The following is a 14,101-nucleotide window of genomic DNA, read 5'->3' on the forward strand; positions in this document are numbered from 1 at the left end:
CCATTCCCAATCCGGCCCAAGGCTCCGCCCCTGGATCATGACGTCACAGTCGCGACACATCGCCAGGTCGCGTGACGTGATGGGCGGTCCCCCCCGCCCTCCCGCCCGGCGGACCACGCCACCATTGGCTGAGCCTGCGGGGCGGTCGCGTTCTGATTGGCTGCCGGTATCGCGCGCTGTCGGGCCGGCCGCGGGTGAGCGCGGACCCGGGGCGGGGTGGGCGGCGCGGCCGTGAGGAGAGCGCGTCTGTCCCGCGTTCCCGTGGATCCCGGGACGGGGCTGGGGTGCCGGCTGCTGGCCGCTGGCCCTCGGCCTGCGCCCCTGGCAGCCGCTGTCTGCCACCTGAACCCGTCTGGGAGATGTCCGGGTCTGCGCGCGGCAGTGTTTTCCGCATCCTCCTTTCGGAAGATCCCCGCTGTTGCTGGCATCCCTGACTCCGTGCTGTGTTCTGCGCTGTGTCCGTGTGATTAGGCGTCTTCGCGCAGGAGGGAAGCAAATGGATCCCCTGCCCAATCCCGCGCCCTTGGCCTCGAAGCTGCGGAACACGCTGGTTCGGTACCACAGCATCGGAGACGGCGAGTGGCGGGTGGCGAAGAAAACCGTGAGTGCTCTGGACGGTTCTGCTCCACAGGAAGCTGTGGGTCACCGGTGCGGCGGAAAGAGCCCGCTGTGCCGTGCCACACGGCTGAGACACACTTGGCCGCGCCCTGCAGGACTTGAATCTGACAGACGCTGTGAAACCATCCCCCTAGAATATCTTTAGGATGCCAGGAGGTGGTTTTTCCCGTTCTCAGGCATACTCTGTCATTTCTTCTCCCCATTTTCAGGGGTGTTTCTCACGGGAGAACCTGTGTGGGATTACAGGCTTGACTTAGAACAAGATGTGAAGTAGTTAGCATTAATAACTACATTAAACACTAATTAATAGTCTTGCAAGAGGCTCACATGTACTTCCAGCAAATGAGGCGCAGCCTGCTGGCATCTGGAATCTTTTGTCAATAAATACTTCATCATGCTTCAGGTTTCAAATGTCTTCCTCTTAGAAATGAGATAATTCCTTCCTTCTTAAGAAATGAGATATTTCTCAAGGCTTTCTCTCATACTGTTTCACTTTTCTGTTCTTTAGAGACTGCACATTGTCCTAAATTTCCTTCCCTGAAGGGGAATACGGTTCCTGATTTCTCCAAGCAGTTTGCCGTCCTCTTCTTTTGAGCTGCCTGGGTTTTTTGAGTTGTGCTTTATCAAGCACAACTAAATAGCCTTTCCTTGTGCATCATTCCCAGGCTGGGTGAATACTTTTTTGCGCTGTCCTCCTCAGAAAGTAAAGTGTAGCAATATGGTATGACTAATGTAATAAATTTCTATCTCTGTCTTTTTGTTACAGTGGTTTGAGTAGTGCTTTTATTTTTTCTTCCATCATGAGCAGACGCTGATAAGACAGAGGCAACTGATCCAAGTGTAACTTATTATTTGCAAAATTAATAAATTTGCTGTCTGGAGAGGGAGGAATGGAGCATCCAAGCCTTTCACTCTTGCTATACACCTATACCACCCCTACTCTACTAAATGTGTTGTTATATTAAGTACTACTGTATTCCTTAAAAAAGTTACCTGCATCCTTGTGTTCCAAATCCTCAGATTTGACCCCTCTCTCCAGCCTTTCCTTCCTCTCTCCTTTCTTTCCTCCCTCCCTTCTTTCCATTTTGATCTTGTGCCATGTAAAAGAAATTCAGAGCTTTACCTACCACAAGGAGATGTGTTGTGCCCCAGAATACCTTAAATGATTCAGAACATGGTATTTAACAGTACTGTTCTTTAGGACATATGGTCCTTTGTGCTTGTGTAATTGTGATTCCAAATAAAGTGGTGCCATATGGTACTCTTCAACACCAAAATTCAGACATTTTGTACAGAAGTTCCATGTGGTAGTTACCTAAAAATCAGAAGATACTGGTTTCTCTATTTTCTCTGCATAACTTTAAAATAAATAGACTACTGCTTGCAAGACTCTTCTAGTCAGGCATCTAGGAGAGAAAGGTAATTGAACTTTCTTGCCTGCTCCTGCACCTCAAGCACATTTCTGCAGCCTTTGTTACAGGAGTGCAAGCAGTAGTGGTGTGGTCTTCCTGTCTGAGTAACATCCGGCTGTTGGCTTTCCAGTGGCCTTGCAAGTGGAAGGCTTTCCCTGTTCCATTATTCTGTGTGTTTTCACAGTAAACTGACTTGGCCTGCCAAGCCCTCCTTCTGCACAGACTTCTAGTGCTTCACTCTGAGAAAGCAAATTTTCTGATTTGTTTGGAGTGATAGAAAATTACAAGTAAAAGATATCTGAAAAAGCTGAAGAAAATTGTGCAGTGGTGCCCAGGTGAACCACGGCTAATTATAAAGTTGTCTTCTTCAAGGAAATTGAAGCATTTTCTGGACTTCTTGCAATTGTATCCAAGTGACAATTAACATTGTGTCTTATATTTTTTTCCAGAAAGATGCAACCGTGTGGCGTAAACCATCAGAGGAATTCAGTGGATACCTGTAAGTTTGTCTGCACAAGAGATACATTTTTAATGTTCCACAGATGTGTTCTGTAGAATTTAGAAATGAAGGCTGTGAATTCTACAGCCTTCAGCTACACAGATCCTACAGAGGGGAAGCTAAATGTGTTACCTATTGTGGCTGTACTATTCCTTTCTAGTTTTTCAGTTTGATTCTTTAGCATTGGATGGTATCTAGAACAACAGTCAAGTCTGTGGAACACACCACAGGACTCCCATTAGCTGAAGTGGCAACAGCATCTGCCTAGATGATGTCCTGTAAAGCTCAGAATCAAGCCTGGGTTCAGTAGTTCTGAAGGATGACTGGGTGACAGCTCAGTCAGTCCTTGGACTCTTGCAGTGACTGTACAACTTCAAAATACCGAGTGTGGGGTTGTGAGAGGGTTGTGTGGGGTTGTTTGTGTGACATGAAGGCCCTTCCTGTGTGAGTTTCTGTCACTGGATTCTGTGGGTTTCTATAGGGTTAAGTAGAGAAATAGTTACTAAAAAACATCACTCTGAAGAAACAAAAGGTCCTGTGAAAAGGTAGTGTTTAAAAGTATCTTAAAGACTGATACACCCTGCATAATTTAAGTCCTGTTGAATCTGCAAGAGCTGATGGTCCCAGACACCAAGGGTTCCATGGCCCCACTGGCACCAGCAGGTTGTGTTGTTGAGCCATTGCCGGGGGGGCAGTGACTGCCATGTGCAGGTGAAGATCCCAGGGTTGTTGAAGCACCTGGAGAACTAAAGGACACTTTGAAGAGCTTTCCAGACACCTACCTGCAAGCCACTGACATATTCATGTGGTCTTCCTGTTCCAAGTATACAGCTGAGATGGGCTCTGTACAGATGTTATGAGTGAATATGGTTAAACTGCACAAGTGAAGAGGTGAATCTGTTGCTTGATTATTTACTATAAATAATAACGTCTTAATGAACAGAAAATGTTTTTAAAATAATGATTCTAGTGGATTCTTCCCCTTCAGGATTTGGAGGCCCAGTAACTCAAGAAAACAAAATCTCTGGTGTCTACTAAAATATCTAATTAAAAATGAATGTTCTGTAATGTCGTGTACCAAATTATTTTATTTGGTAATCGTATGCCACTAAAGCATAATAGAGTTTCTCATTAACTTGGTTCTACTCCTGTGTTATGATCTGCTCTAATCACAGAGGAGTAAAGAGAACTAACTCTCTGTGAATAAAGCAGAATGAACCCAAAAACATTTGGATGTTCCCCAGAACTTTATTAAAACCAGACAAGGCTAGATGTTGATACTGAAAAATTAATACATTTTATTTAGTAGTAAAAGAGGGAAAGAAAAAGAAAGAAATAGAAAAAGGGAGGTATGTTTTGGGGGACAGGGAGAGTGACAGAGGTAGGTTAAGTGGAAACATGTTACCCCTCTGGGTCTCACTGCTCCCCTCAATGTAGTCGTCTTGGTGGTGAGGGTCCCCCATCCAAAATTATAGAATCCCATGGATTAATACAGGTTTGGGCAGGTGGGAATGCCCAGGTGCCTCCCCTGAGGGGGGCAAGTTTGACACGGTCCCTTGCATGTCTCTGGATCTGTTACGTCTTTTTGCATCGTGTAGCTCTGGTGCAGGGTCTGGGGATCCCTTTGGGGGGGCCCTTTAATGGGCCATGACAGCTCCTCTGCTGTCCCTTATGTGGGTGTCCCTTAGATGTGGCTTTGCCGGGATGAAGAGGCCCACAGCTGAGCTGGTGTGCACTGCAGAGGATGGGCTTTCACTGCCTCTGAGCAGAGGCTTTTTCACCACACACCCAAAATGTCTTCTCCTCCACCTTTTGATGGGAGGGTGTCTTCCAGCCTGACAGCAGATAAGCCTGGGGCTGTGGCCTCCACCCCAAAGGTGCTGGGTTTAATCCTGTGAAAATATTTTTCTCCCTCAGCCTAGACCTGAGTCACTTTATCTTATCTCAAATCAATTTACAATCCAGGGTCTCAGGAGGCCCATTGAGGGTGCTTCTGTGCAGCTTTTGTTACACAGTTTTGCTATAATAGGCAAAAGTCCTTCATAAAACTGTTAAAGCTGTAAACCATATAATTTCAATCTCCAACATCCTGTTACGTCTGCTTTATGAAAAATGTTTTTTCCATTATATTCCTGATCTCCTTTTTACTTTAGGTTTACTTACCTGTGGTGAACTCCCTTGCTAGCCAAGCAGTAGGAGTAAAATGACAAATTGTTACAGTTGTTGGAGAAATAAACAGGATAATTTTTATCCATGGAAGGAATTTGCCACTTATAAAATACTAACTGTGTAAAAAAAGACAGTTTTTTCAGAACAAAATTTCTTGCAGAGAGGAATAGATGCACCCATAGGTGTTCTCCTCTACTGTTTCTCTGATGCAATTGTCCAGTGACTGTCCTTTCTGGTACCAAAGTGTTAATGTAAGTGTACTGTTGAAAATTAATGGAATGTAAAGAATTTCTTACTAAATGTAAACACATATTTTCTAGCTACAAAGCTCAAGGAGTGGTGGAAGATGTTACTAACAGAATAGTGGATCATATTCGGCCTGGACCTTACAGGCTGGACTGGGACAGCCTAATGACTTCAATGGACATCATGGAAACATTTGAAGAGGTGAAGACTTGTTTAGATTCTTGAGAGAAATGTGTATTGGTGAATACATGAATTTACATTCATGGCTTTAACATTCATGTAGAGCAGAGCAATTCCAACAGATATGAACTTTTCTCAGCCTTCTTTTTTTTCATGCGTGTTTGGCATTGTGCATACATGTGACCACAGATCAGGCTCTCTAGCAGCACAGTCCTGTTCTGAAGCTTGAAGTTCATCTTTCCATTATTGCTAAAAATAATTCAGTCACAATTCTCTTGGACCTGGTAGCTCTGGTAGCCTCTGATAAAATTCCCATACAGAGGGCTACAGTGTCATACTATGTATGCCAAAGCCATTTCATACAGCTTGCTTTCTTCCGTTCCACAGCAAACAAAAATATTAGTCCATACATATGGAAGCTGCAACCTCCCCCTCTTCCTGAAGGGCTGACTTGTGTAGCATGACTTCATGCTGTGACACAAAATAGTTCATGAGGGTCAGGACTTGATAAAAGAAAGGTAGGTTTGAAGCTGGTTACAGAACAGCTAGTAGCCTTCCTTTGGTTAATGCAGACATTCAGTAGGAATTCACGGTCTGGACACCTGGCTTGAACATGGATTGTCATTTGCTCTATCTCTGAAGGAAGATTTATATGAGAAGGTATTTTTTCTGTATAAAATGTATGCAGCCTCTACTGTATTATAAGAAAGCCTGTTTTGAAGAATTCTTTACATTCCATTTTATTTTTCACTTAGTGGATTAAAGTATTTGATAGAGTATCTTAGTACCAAGAGATTCCTCTTGACGTTTGTTCATGGTCCCTTTTGACTTCCCAAGTGATCTTTGTTGACATAAGAGCCATGTGCCTTTCAATTGTTGGGCATGCCTAAGTTCTCTTTCTTTAGATTTTTAAATCTTTATGGTGTCAGATAATCTCTGCTTTCACAACTCTCACTTGCAGACCACAAGTCCTTAAAACTTCCAGCTTTTAGTTGAGAATGGCACAGCCATTCAGACCTCACTCTATCTGCAGTGTAGTTGACAGAGGCTGTGACCTTTGTGACGTTAGCTGCCTGCAAGCATTATGTTTCCCTGCATTCATTATATTAAGATACCTTTTTTTTTTGCCCTTGTAATTCTGTTACTCAACAAGAACTGCTGTGTGATGCGCTATACAACTGCTGGCCAGCTCTGGAACATCATAGCACCGAGGGAGTTTGTTGATTTCTCTTACACTACAAGTTATGAAGATGGGCTTCTAACATGTGGTAAGCCACCACCTGCCTCTGTAAATTCTTATTTTGCAACAGTTGCTTGGCTTAAGATTTGATTCAGATTTAGTACTAGTAAACATTTGAAAAATAGTCTCAGATGGTCTTCAACAAATAAATTCAAGGTGTTTTAACATTTTGCATGTTACTGGTTTACCCATGAACCATTCCTTTTTGCCTGATTTCACTTAAATCATCTGTGGGGCAGGAGTGTTAGAGACAAGTTGAGTCCTTCAGCTCAGGTCTTAGAACAAAATGGGATGAGTAACAACTTGCTTCTTGTAAATGGCAGGAATGTCCTCTTTTAACATTGATTTTTTGCTTATCATGCTCTCCTGTTGCAGAGTTTGGATGAACAGCAAATTCCATGCATGAAAATACCCAGAAACTCATAGTGTGCCTGTCACTACAACTAAATTCCCCAACCAGAAGCTTATATATTACAGATTTACTGTGCATTATTTTTTTTTTAGCCTCTTTCAAATTAATTTCCCTTTTTGTTCATTTGTTTTATTTTCCTTGATAGGCATAAGCCTGGACTATGGAGAGGTGAGACCAAACTTTGTCCGTGGATTCAATCACCCTTGCGGTTGGTTCTGCGTCCCTCTCAAGGACTCTCCTGGCCACAGTCTTTTGACAGGCTACATCCAGACTGAACTGCGAGGGATGCTACCACAGTCTGCAGTAGACACTGCCATGTCTAGTACCCTGGCCAATTTCTACTCTGACCTCAAAAAGGCACTCAAAGCATAGACAAACAGAGACTTAAAAGCCAGTGCATTCCTTGCAATCAGATTATGTTGTTTAGCTTATCGTAGGTTACCTACTAAATTGAGGTAACACTCTTCCTGAATGTCACCTAAACCTTTGTGTTGAGGATCCAAGTAAATTAGCAAATTTAGCAAGTGCTTTTTGATGTAATAATTGGCATACACTCCCAGTGAACAGTGCGAGATACTTTTTTGCTGCTCAGCACTCTGCAGCTTTGTGAGGAATAGCCTGAATCTCTAAACTGCCAGCTTCCTCAGTAGAAAGCACAAGATGTGTGTGTGGGCTTGAAAAATGCAGTGTGAGCTCAGCTCTCTCCAGCAGTTTTGTGAGCCAGCTGCTCAGGATTTTGATGGTGCAGGTTGCTGTACAGGCAGCGTCTCATTGAAGATGTAATTTTATAATATATATATATATATATATATTTATATTTACCTAAATTTTAATTTATTTTTCAAAGTTTGTTCAACTGCATCTGTAATTTTTTTTTAAATTTGCTTTGATTTATCATATGGATATTATATAGCTAAGTTGTTAAATGATACTATTCATAAGAAAGCTACTTGTACTTGAGAGCAAAAATAAGTGTTCATTATTGGCATTTCTTTGATGTTGTAACTGTAACTTATTTGCTGTTGTATATAACAGTCTAGTACATAAAGAAATGCCCTTACAGCTGATCCAAAGCTCATTTAGATCATCAGGTGTCTTTCCATAGGTTTTTTGGTGGGCTTTTAATCACACAATTGTCAAAATAGCAAACCTCCAGTGGATCTTCAGTGATACCCAGTACTTCTAAGGAGTTTTTTACTTAAACTTGCATGTAATAGTGTGTGTGGGGATTTAATTTGGTTGGGTTTTTGGGGGGTTTTCTTTCTATGTATGTTTCTTTAACTGCAAACCCTGGAATTACAAAAGCAGCTGAAAGAGCCACTCATTTGCTTCAGAGATAGGTGTTGCTGTAGCCACAGCAGCACAGACTTGCCAGTGTTCTGGTGCTGTGGAGTGTCCTGTGTTACTTCCCCTAGATTGCACTTTGCAATAAATAAACATCTTGAAACATGAGCAACTGAAGGCCAAAGCTCAAGCTGCAGAATTGCTGAGATCTGCTGAAGGATACAGGGTCTTTTTTTTAAGATGCAAATTTCAAGGATATTCAGCAATCTGAATCTGTGATTCTGAGATACATAGCAGCAGCATTTAAAAAATTACTCCCTCCCTGCTAGGAACATGAATTCTGTTTAAAATCTGATGTTAAGCCTTTGATGTTGGTATGTGTCATTTGCTCAGGTGACACTGTAGTTTAACCCCATGTTTTGCCAGCGCTCACAGTTGCAAGTTTAGCTGTGTAGGAGTTTGGAAAGGTATCTTGGATCCCTGATATTGGGGAGTTGTATACGTACAATCCAGGGAGAGGTAATGGACCCTCAAAAAACCAAAAATTCAGATGAAAGTCTGAATTTGTAATACTGGCTTTTTTGACACTGGCCCCTGTAACTGAACTATGAATAGTGAGGACTTTCCTTTCTCATTGCTCAATCAGAGAGGGAGAAAAAACATAATACCAAATATAGTGGGGCCTTCCTCAACCTGCTTCATGTTTTAAGGTATTTAGTACTATTTGAGACTGTTAAAAACAATGCATGAAACAGCCTTTGGGTCTTCATGGGCAGAAAATGTTAATTCCTTTTTAGGTTTTATGTATTCTGCATTTCCCTTTAAACCCCTCGATTAGTCTTCCCATTTTTTTCCTACCTTCCTTGTGTCTGTCAAAGAACTGCAAGCTCACAAGGTGATCTTCTACTGCCAAGCACACCAAGGAATTGCTGCCAGAATCCTCTCCTTTCTAGTACTGGTACAGAAGTAATTATGAAATCTCTGGCTGTACTGCTCTGTGGGATGAATGATGACATGATTGTAGAGGAAACTGTTTAAACGGTATCCTATTTTTTCTTCCCAGTTACAAAGATTACATGTGCAGTGAATCTGCATATTCATGTCTTCTCTTTTTAGAGCTGCTGGGACTGACTAATGGAGGGGTTGTGATACAGATGCACGTAGAGAAAAATATTGCCCAGTTTAAATCTGCACAGAGGCACTTCAGTGCTGGAGAAATGGGTCAGAAAGAGCACAAGACACTTACCAGGAGGATGCTTGTACAATATCAGGCAGGGAAAAGTAATTGTTCCAAACACCCATTTTAGTGGCTCTGACACATATACAGTATTTATCCATATTTAGTATCCACTGAAATGGCTTTTTCTCTTTTTGGTAGAGACAAGTTGGTGAAGCACAGAGTGGCTGAAGAAAGAACTTGAGCTAAAATAAGAAAATTGCTAGTGTATTTTTGTATATTGATGCTTCTAATAAAAATTTCAGCTACTGATTAATACAGAACTAGAAAAAAAGATGTCCAATTTCAAAAGTATTTATTTGAACCTAAAATTTATATTATTTTTATATAGCTACAGATGGAGAGGGAGGAAGAACTGTTCTTTAACCAGAGTACCTCAGAACCGAGAAAGCCACAATATCAGAGCCTCTTCTCCCACTGTTGCATTCTCCTCCTGAGTTACTGGACAATCTAGGTGGAGCCAGGAGGGTTAAAACAGGAAAGAAGTGCCAAGGACAAAGTGCAGGAACCTATGTTTTGCTTATGCAGAAGAAATGGGAAACAAAGTAAATGCTTAGCACAGATTTCTATCACTTAGGAATATAGTTATCTAGAAGCGACTTCTGAACAAATTGCCCAGGAATAGCAGAGATCTGGCTTTGCTAGACAAATAGCATGTATATAGACACATCAAAATTATTTTTATATGGCTAATAATTTTTAAAAAAAACTTAGTTTTTTTAGAGATTTGGGCAATGTGACACTATACGCTTTGGCACTTTATCTAGGTGCTTTGTAGGTGTGGGAAACATGACTGGAGATAAGAGAATTTTCATGTTTGAGTTCTGTTCTTCATCTAAAACCTCCAGCATTAAACCTTGCCTGTGATATGCAGAAGATGCAGAGCTGGGGTTAAGCTCAATTTAGAGGCAGTCAAAGTAGTCTACCAAATCTGGCTGGGAGGTGGACTAGTACTTCAGAGATATATTCTGTGCACAGGCCCTGACCTCAAATTTGATGAATTTGTAAATGTGAAACATGATGAAACATGCTTACAAGACACAGCATATATAATTCCTCCAGTAATCATAAGTAGCCAGAACATGATGGTGTGGCCTGGTTGTTTAATCTAGGAGGTTCACTGTTGTAAAAATAGCCCTAATTCTAGAGAAACCACTCAAGTTGTGCCTGTGAAAGTCAAAGTCTGTTTTAACAGTGGGTTTAACTTACTGTATTTAGCATTTAAGCAGTTGTATTTGTATTTTGAGTGCAAATGCAGAATAAATAATAGAATCCGACAGGCTTGTGATGTATTTTCTTCAATACTTGTGCAGCCATAAGTAGCATTTTTGGGGAGTTATGTCTAATGATGTTCATCTTCAGCTGCATGGTGATCTCTAATGATACCAGTTAGTCTCAGTAAATCTGAAAGCCATAAAGCCTGTCTCCACTTAGAAACTTGATTTAGACTGATGAAAAATGCCCAACTGAAATATATTGAAAGATGTACAAGTAGGATTTTCTCAAGGCTTCAGTTCTAAAAATGTATATGCAAGAGTGTATGTTGGCCCCATGATTATTGTGGAAGAACTTTATTATTTTGGCTTAGTATTATTTACCTTTTTGTATGTTTAAGAAGTGATCTATTAACCATTAATGTTAAGTTAATCTGAAACATATGAGCATATAGCACCTGGCAGAAGGTATATACATGTATATTAGGTGTATAAAACAAACATTCATATTGGCATGTATTTAGTTAAAACCTACAGAAATTAAGAAAATCCCTATCTTCTCTAGAGCTTTCCCTTGTTTCTCTTGCAAAGCTGGCATTAAGGCAGTGGAGTTGTGTAGCATTTGACTTCAGTAGATAGAGGTGTAGCCTTCCTTTGTTGCTGACAAAAGGGACTGTTACCTCTGAGAAATAGCACATTCTTATGGGGCATGTATCATGTCACCTTCTGCAAAGTGTGGTAGGGATAAGTATACAGGCCACTTGGGATCTTTGGATAATCCTGAAGGAAATTAATTAGAATTGTTAAAACATTGATATTCAAACCCATTTCCTGGTGAAAAATAATAGAAGGATGAGAGAGATTTTAAACCTACACTAAATATTAAATTAATAATAATATTAATATTATTTTTCTCTGGAAAATAATATATCCTGAAGTCCTAAACCACAATTTAAACTTTATAACGCATTCTGCCTTTTCCAGTCCTCATTGCTGGTGCTGTACTGGTGACTCAGTGTTACAGTTCAGGTAGGGACTGCTTATCATGGAGTTAACCTTCCTTGGAATTGTGCCACTAGCAGGGAGAAAGCAGACACAGATGGTAACAGCATATGGCAGGAGATACCTGTGCATATTTCATAGCTGACCCACATGATAAGAAATGCCACATCTGGATTAAGGAGCCTCAAATACCAACACATTATCCAGAACTGCCTTCTCCGGAGTTGCTTTCTTTAAAACATTTCTTTCAGAGTGCCAAAACACTGGGACAAGCTAGTAATCCTCAGAAGTTTTTCTTTGATACAGGTAACCTAAGTGGAACTCTTGGAAGATCAGTTACTGCCTGAAGTGTAACCAGAAACTGACCTGGTTCAGGCCCTCACTGGACCAGTTTGGCTCTGCCCTGGGATGCACAGGGGTAGAAATCACTTCCTGAGCTCTGTACCTGGGCCTTGCTGACTTGCCTGCCAGCAGAGACCCCTCTCTGAGGCAGTTTAGAACCCTGGAGAGAAAATTATTATGCCAAGATTCTGTGACTGTCTCAGCCTGCAGTTTGGGTTCCAGTCAGGGAACGTTGCTGCTGAGGCATTGGTGTCACTAATTACAGCTCCAGGGTGCACAGGGGAGGCAGGGCAATGCTCAAGCACTGAGCATTTGAGCAGCAGCAAACATAAGTTTGGTCAGCCCATGTTATTTGGGTGCCATACAACTCATCCTTGTCGGTGTGCCGATCAGGATTTCAAGCTCCTCACAATTTGAAGGGGGAAGGAAAGAAACCACAGCAGGCCTTTTCGCTGGAGCATAAACCATGTCTCCAGAAACCACCCTCTCTTCTGCATACAGGATTAAGGATACAGCCCATATGTGCACAGCCATATCTGCAGAATTTAATGGTCTCTCTGTTTCAATCAGCTAAATGAAAACAAAATTTTGCATATGCTTAACATGGGCAAAATATCTTTGTGTTCTGCTGTGTGCCTCCCAGCCCACACCATGGGAATAGAGCTTCAGTGGAAATGAAACTGAGGAAATCTGATGGCCACCACAAGTACCAAAGAAGTAAGGAAGAGAGAGGAGACCCTTCAGGCACTTTTTTTTTAATGTCAAATGAAAGTATGGAGAATTCACCATTAATGTAAAAATATTGAATCACTTCTCAAAACTCCTTGCATCATTGGATATTTGAAACATAATTTCTGCAATATGTACAGTATTGAAGGAAACAGGTGCCTGAACTGCTGAGAAGGACATCTAACTCCAAAAGCCCAGAACTTTTTAAAGAAGACTGCGCCAGACATCAACAGAAATGCAGAAATGTGATAGTTATGAGGCAGGATCATTATGTTTAACTCCCCAGCTATCCTGATTCATGAAAAGTTCCTCTGACTTGTTAGTTTTTTTTCATTTTCCATTTCCTTATTTGTCTCAAGTTCACTATAAAACCAGTGTAATGTTGAGCTGTATCACGAGCTCCACCTCAGCTGTTTGATGCGCTGTTTTAAGAGGTCAGCCAAAAGCAAACAATCCTTGAGCTCCAGGGGGAGCCCGAAGCCAGCTCGATACTTGCCCTCCTCTTTCTTTTGGTCTTTCCACTCTGTTCTGGAGGTGTGACCAAGATGATTTCATGAAACTGCAATAAGAATGTATGCCTCGTATTAACTTGGAAAAAGATTCAGCAACATCCATGGAAGTGCCAAATTTGACTCTTTTTAAAAATTTTTCCTGAAGCACTGTTGCCATGCAAAATGTCTTGTAGAGCTTATAATAATTTATTTCTTATATTGCTCCAGGATGGATGATTTTTTTTTTTTGTAAAATCATCTCCCACAAAAGGGTATGAAGGAACTTTGCATTCAAGCAGCTTGCAAGACTAAGAAGTTGTAGGTGGTAAGAATAGCAAGATGCACCAGTACCAGGGAACACCACTGAGGGTGACAGATCTGGGAACAGAGCAGAGAAATAAAAGAAAAAAGTCTTTCAGGTACAATGTGCAGCTTTTGACAACATAGCTCAAGACAAAGAGTGGCCAACTAAAGGCAGAAAATCCATATTCCAGCAAGAGGAGGAGTGTAAGACCTCTGGGGTAAAGGATTTGTTTGTGCTGCTGAGAGAAGAGGATGCTGAATGAAGCAGCACATTAATAACCTTTGGATTAGGTTACAGAAAATAAACCATTGGAAATGGTTGCAGAAAACAAATCATTGTGATAGGCAAATTGTTAACTGCAACAAAAAGACTTGGGACTTTGGAAAATACTTCCCAGTTAAAAGAGAAGCAGAACTAGAGTGTACAAGGAGGTGGTAATTTCCTAATTGCTGGAAGTAATTAACAAAAAGGTACACAAGCATCTATATCACACAACCCGCCTGGGACACAGAGGAAGCCTGGACAGCCCCTAGTTTTGTACTCCACCACTAATAACACATTTTGTTTGTTATTTAACTGCTAAATTTTGAGGAAAGAGGAGCAGGGGAAATGCTGTGCCAGGCTGGAATTCAACATAACCAATTAATACTCATGATGACTCCTCTTTATAAGGATGAATATTTTCCCTTGCTCTACATTGAGCATTAGCTGTCAGCAAATAA

The 14,101-nt window shown here is 41.3% G+C and overlaps 1 protein-coding gene across 1 annotated transcript; it reads left to right on the forward strand.

Annotated features, from left to right (window-relative positions):
• Positions 1 to 201: 201 nt before the first annotated feature.
• On the forward strand, positions 202 to 10,574 carry STARD4 (StAR related lipid transfer domain containing 4). The gene is made up of 5 exons (XM_018924426.3): positions 202 to 601; positions 2,480 to 2,529; positions 5,019 to 5,145; positions 6,278 to 6,392; positions 6,922 to 10,574. The coding sequence occupies exons 1-5, from the start codon at positions 497 to 499 to the stop codon at positions 7,146 to 7,148; spliced, it is 624 nt and encodes a 207-aa protein (XP_018779971.2). The 5' UTR covers positions 202 to 496; the 3' UTR covers positions 7,149 to 10,574.
• The last annotated feature ends 3,527 nt before the right edge of the window (positions 10,575 to 14,101 follow it).

The sequence above is a fragment of the Serinus canaria genome, chromosome Z (genome assembly GCF_022539315.1).
Source record: "Serinus canaria isolate serCan28SL12 chromosome Z, serCan2020, whole genome shotgun sequence".
Classification (NCBI taxonomy): domain Eukaryota; kingdom Metazoa; phylum Chordata; class Aves; order Passeriformes; family Fringillidae; genus Serinus; species Serinus canaria.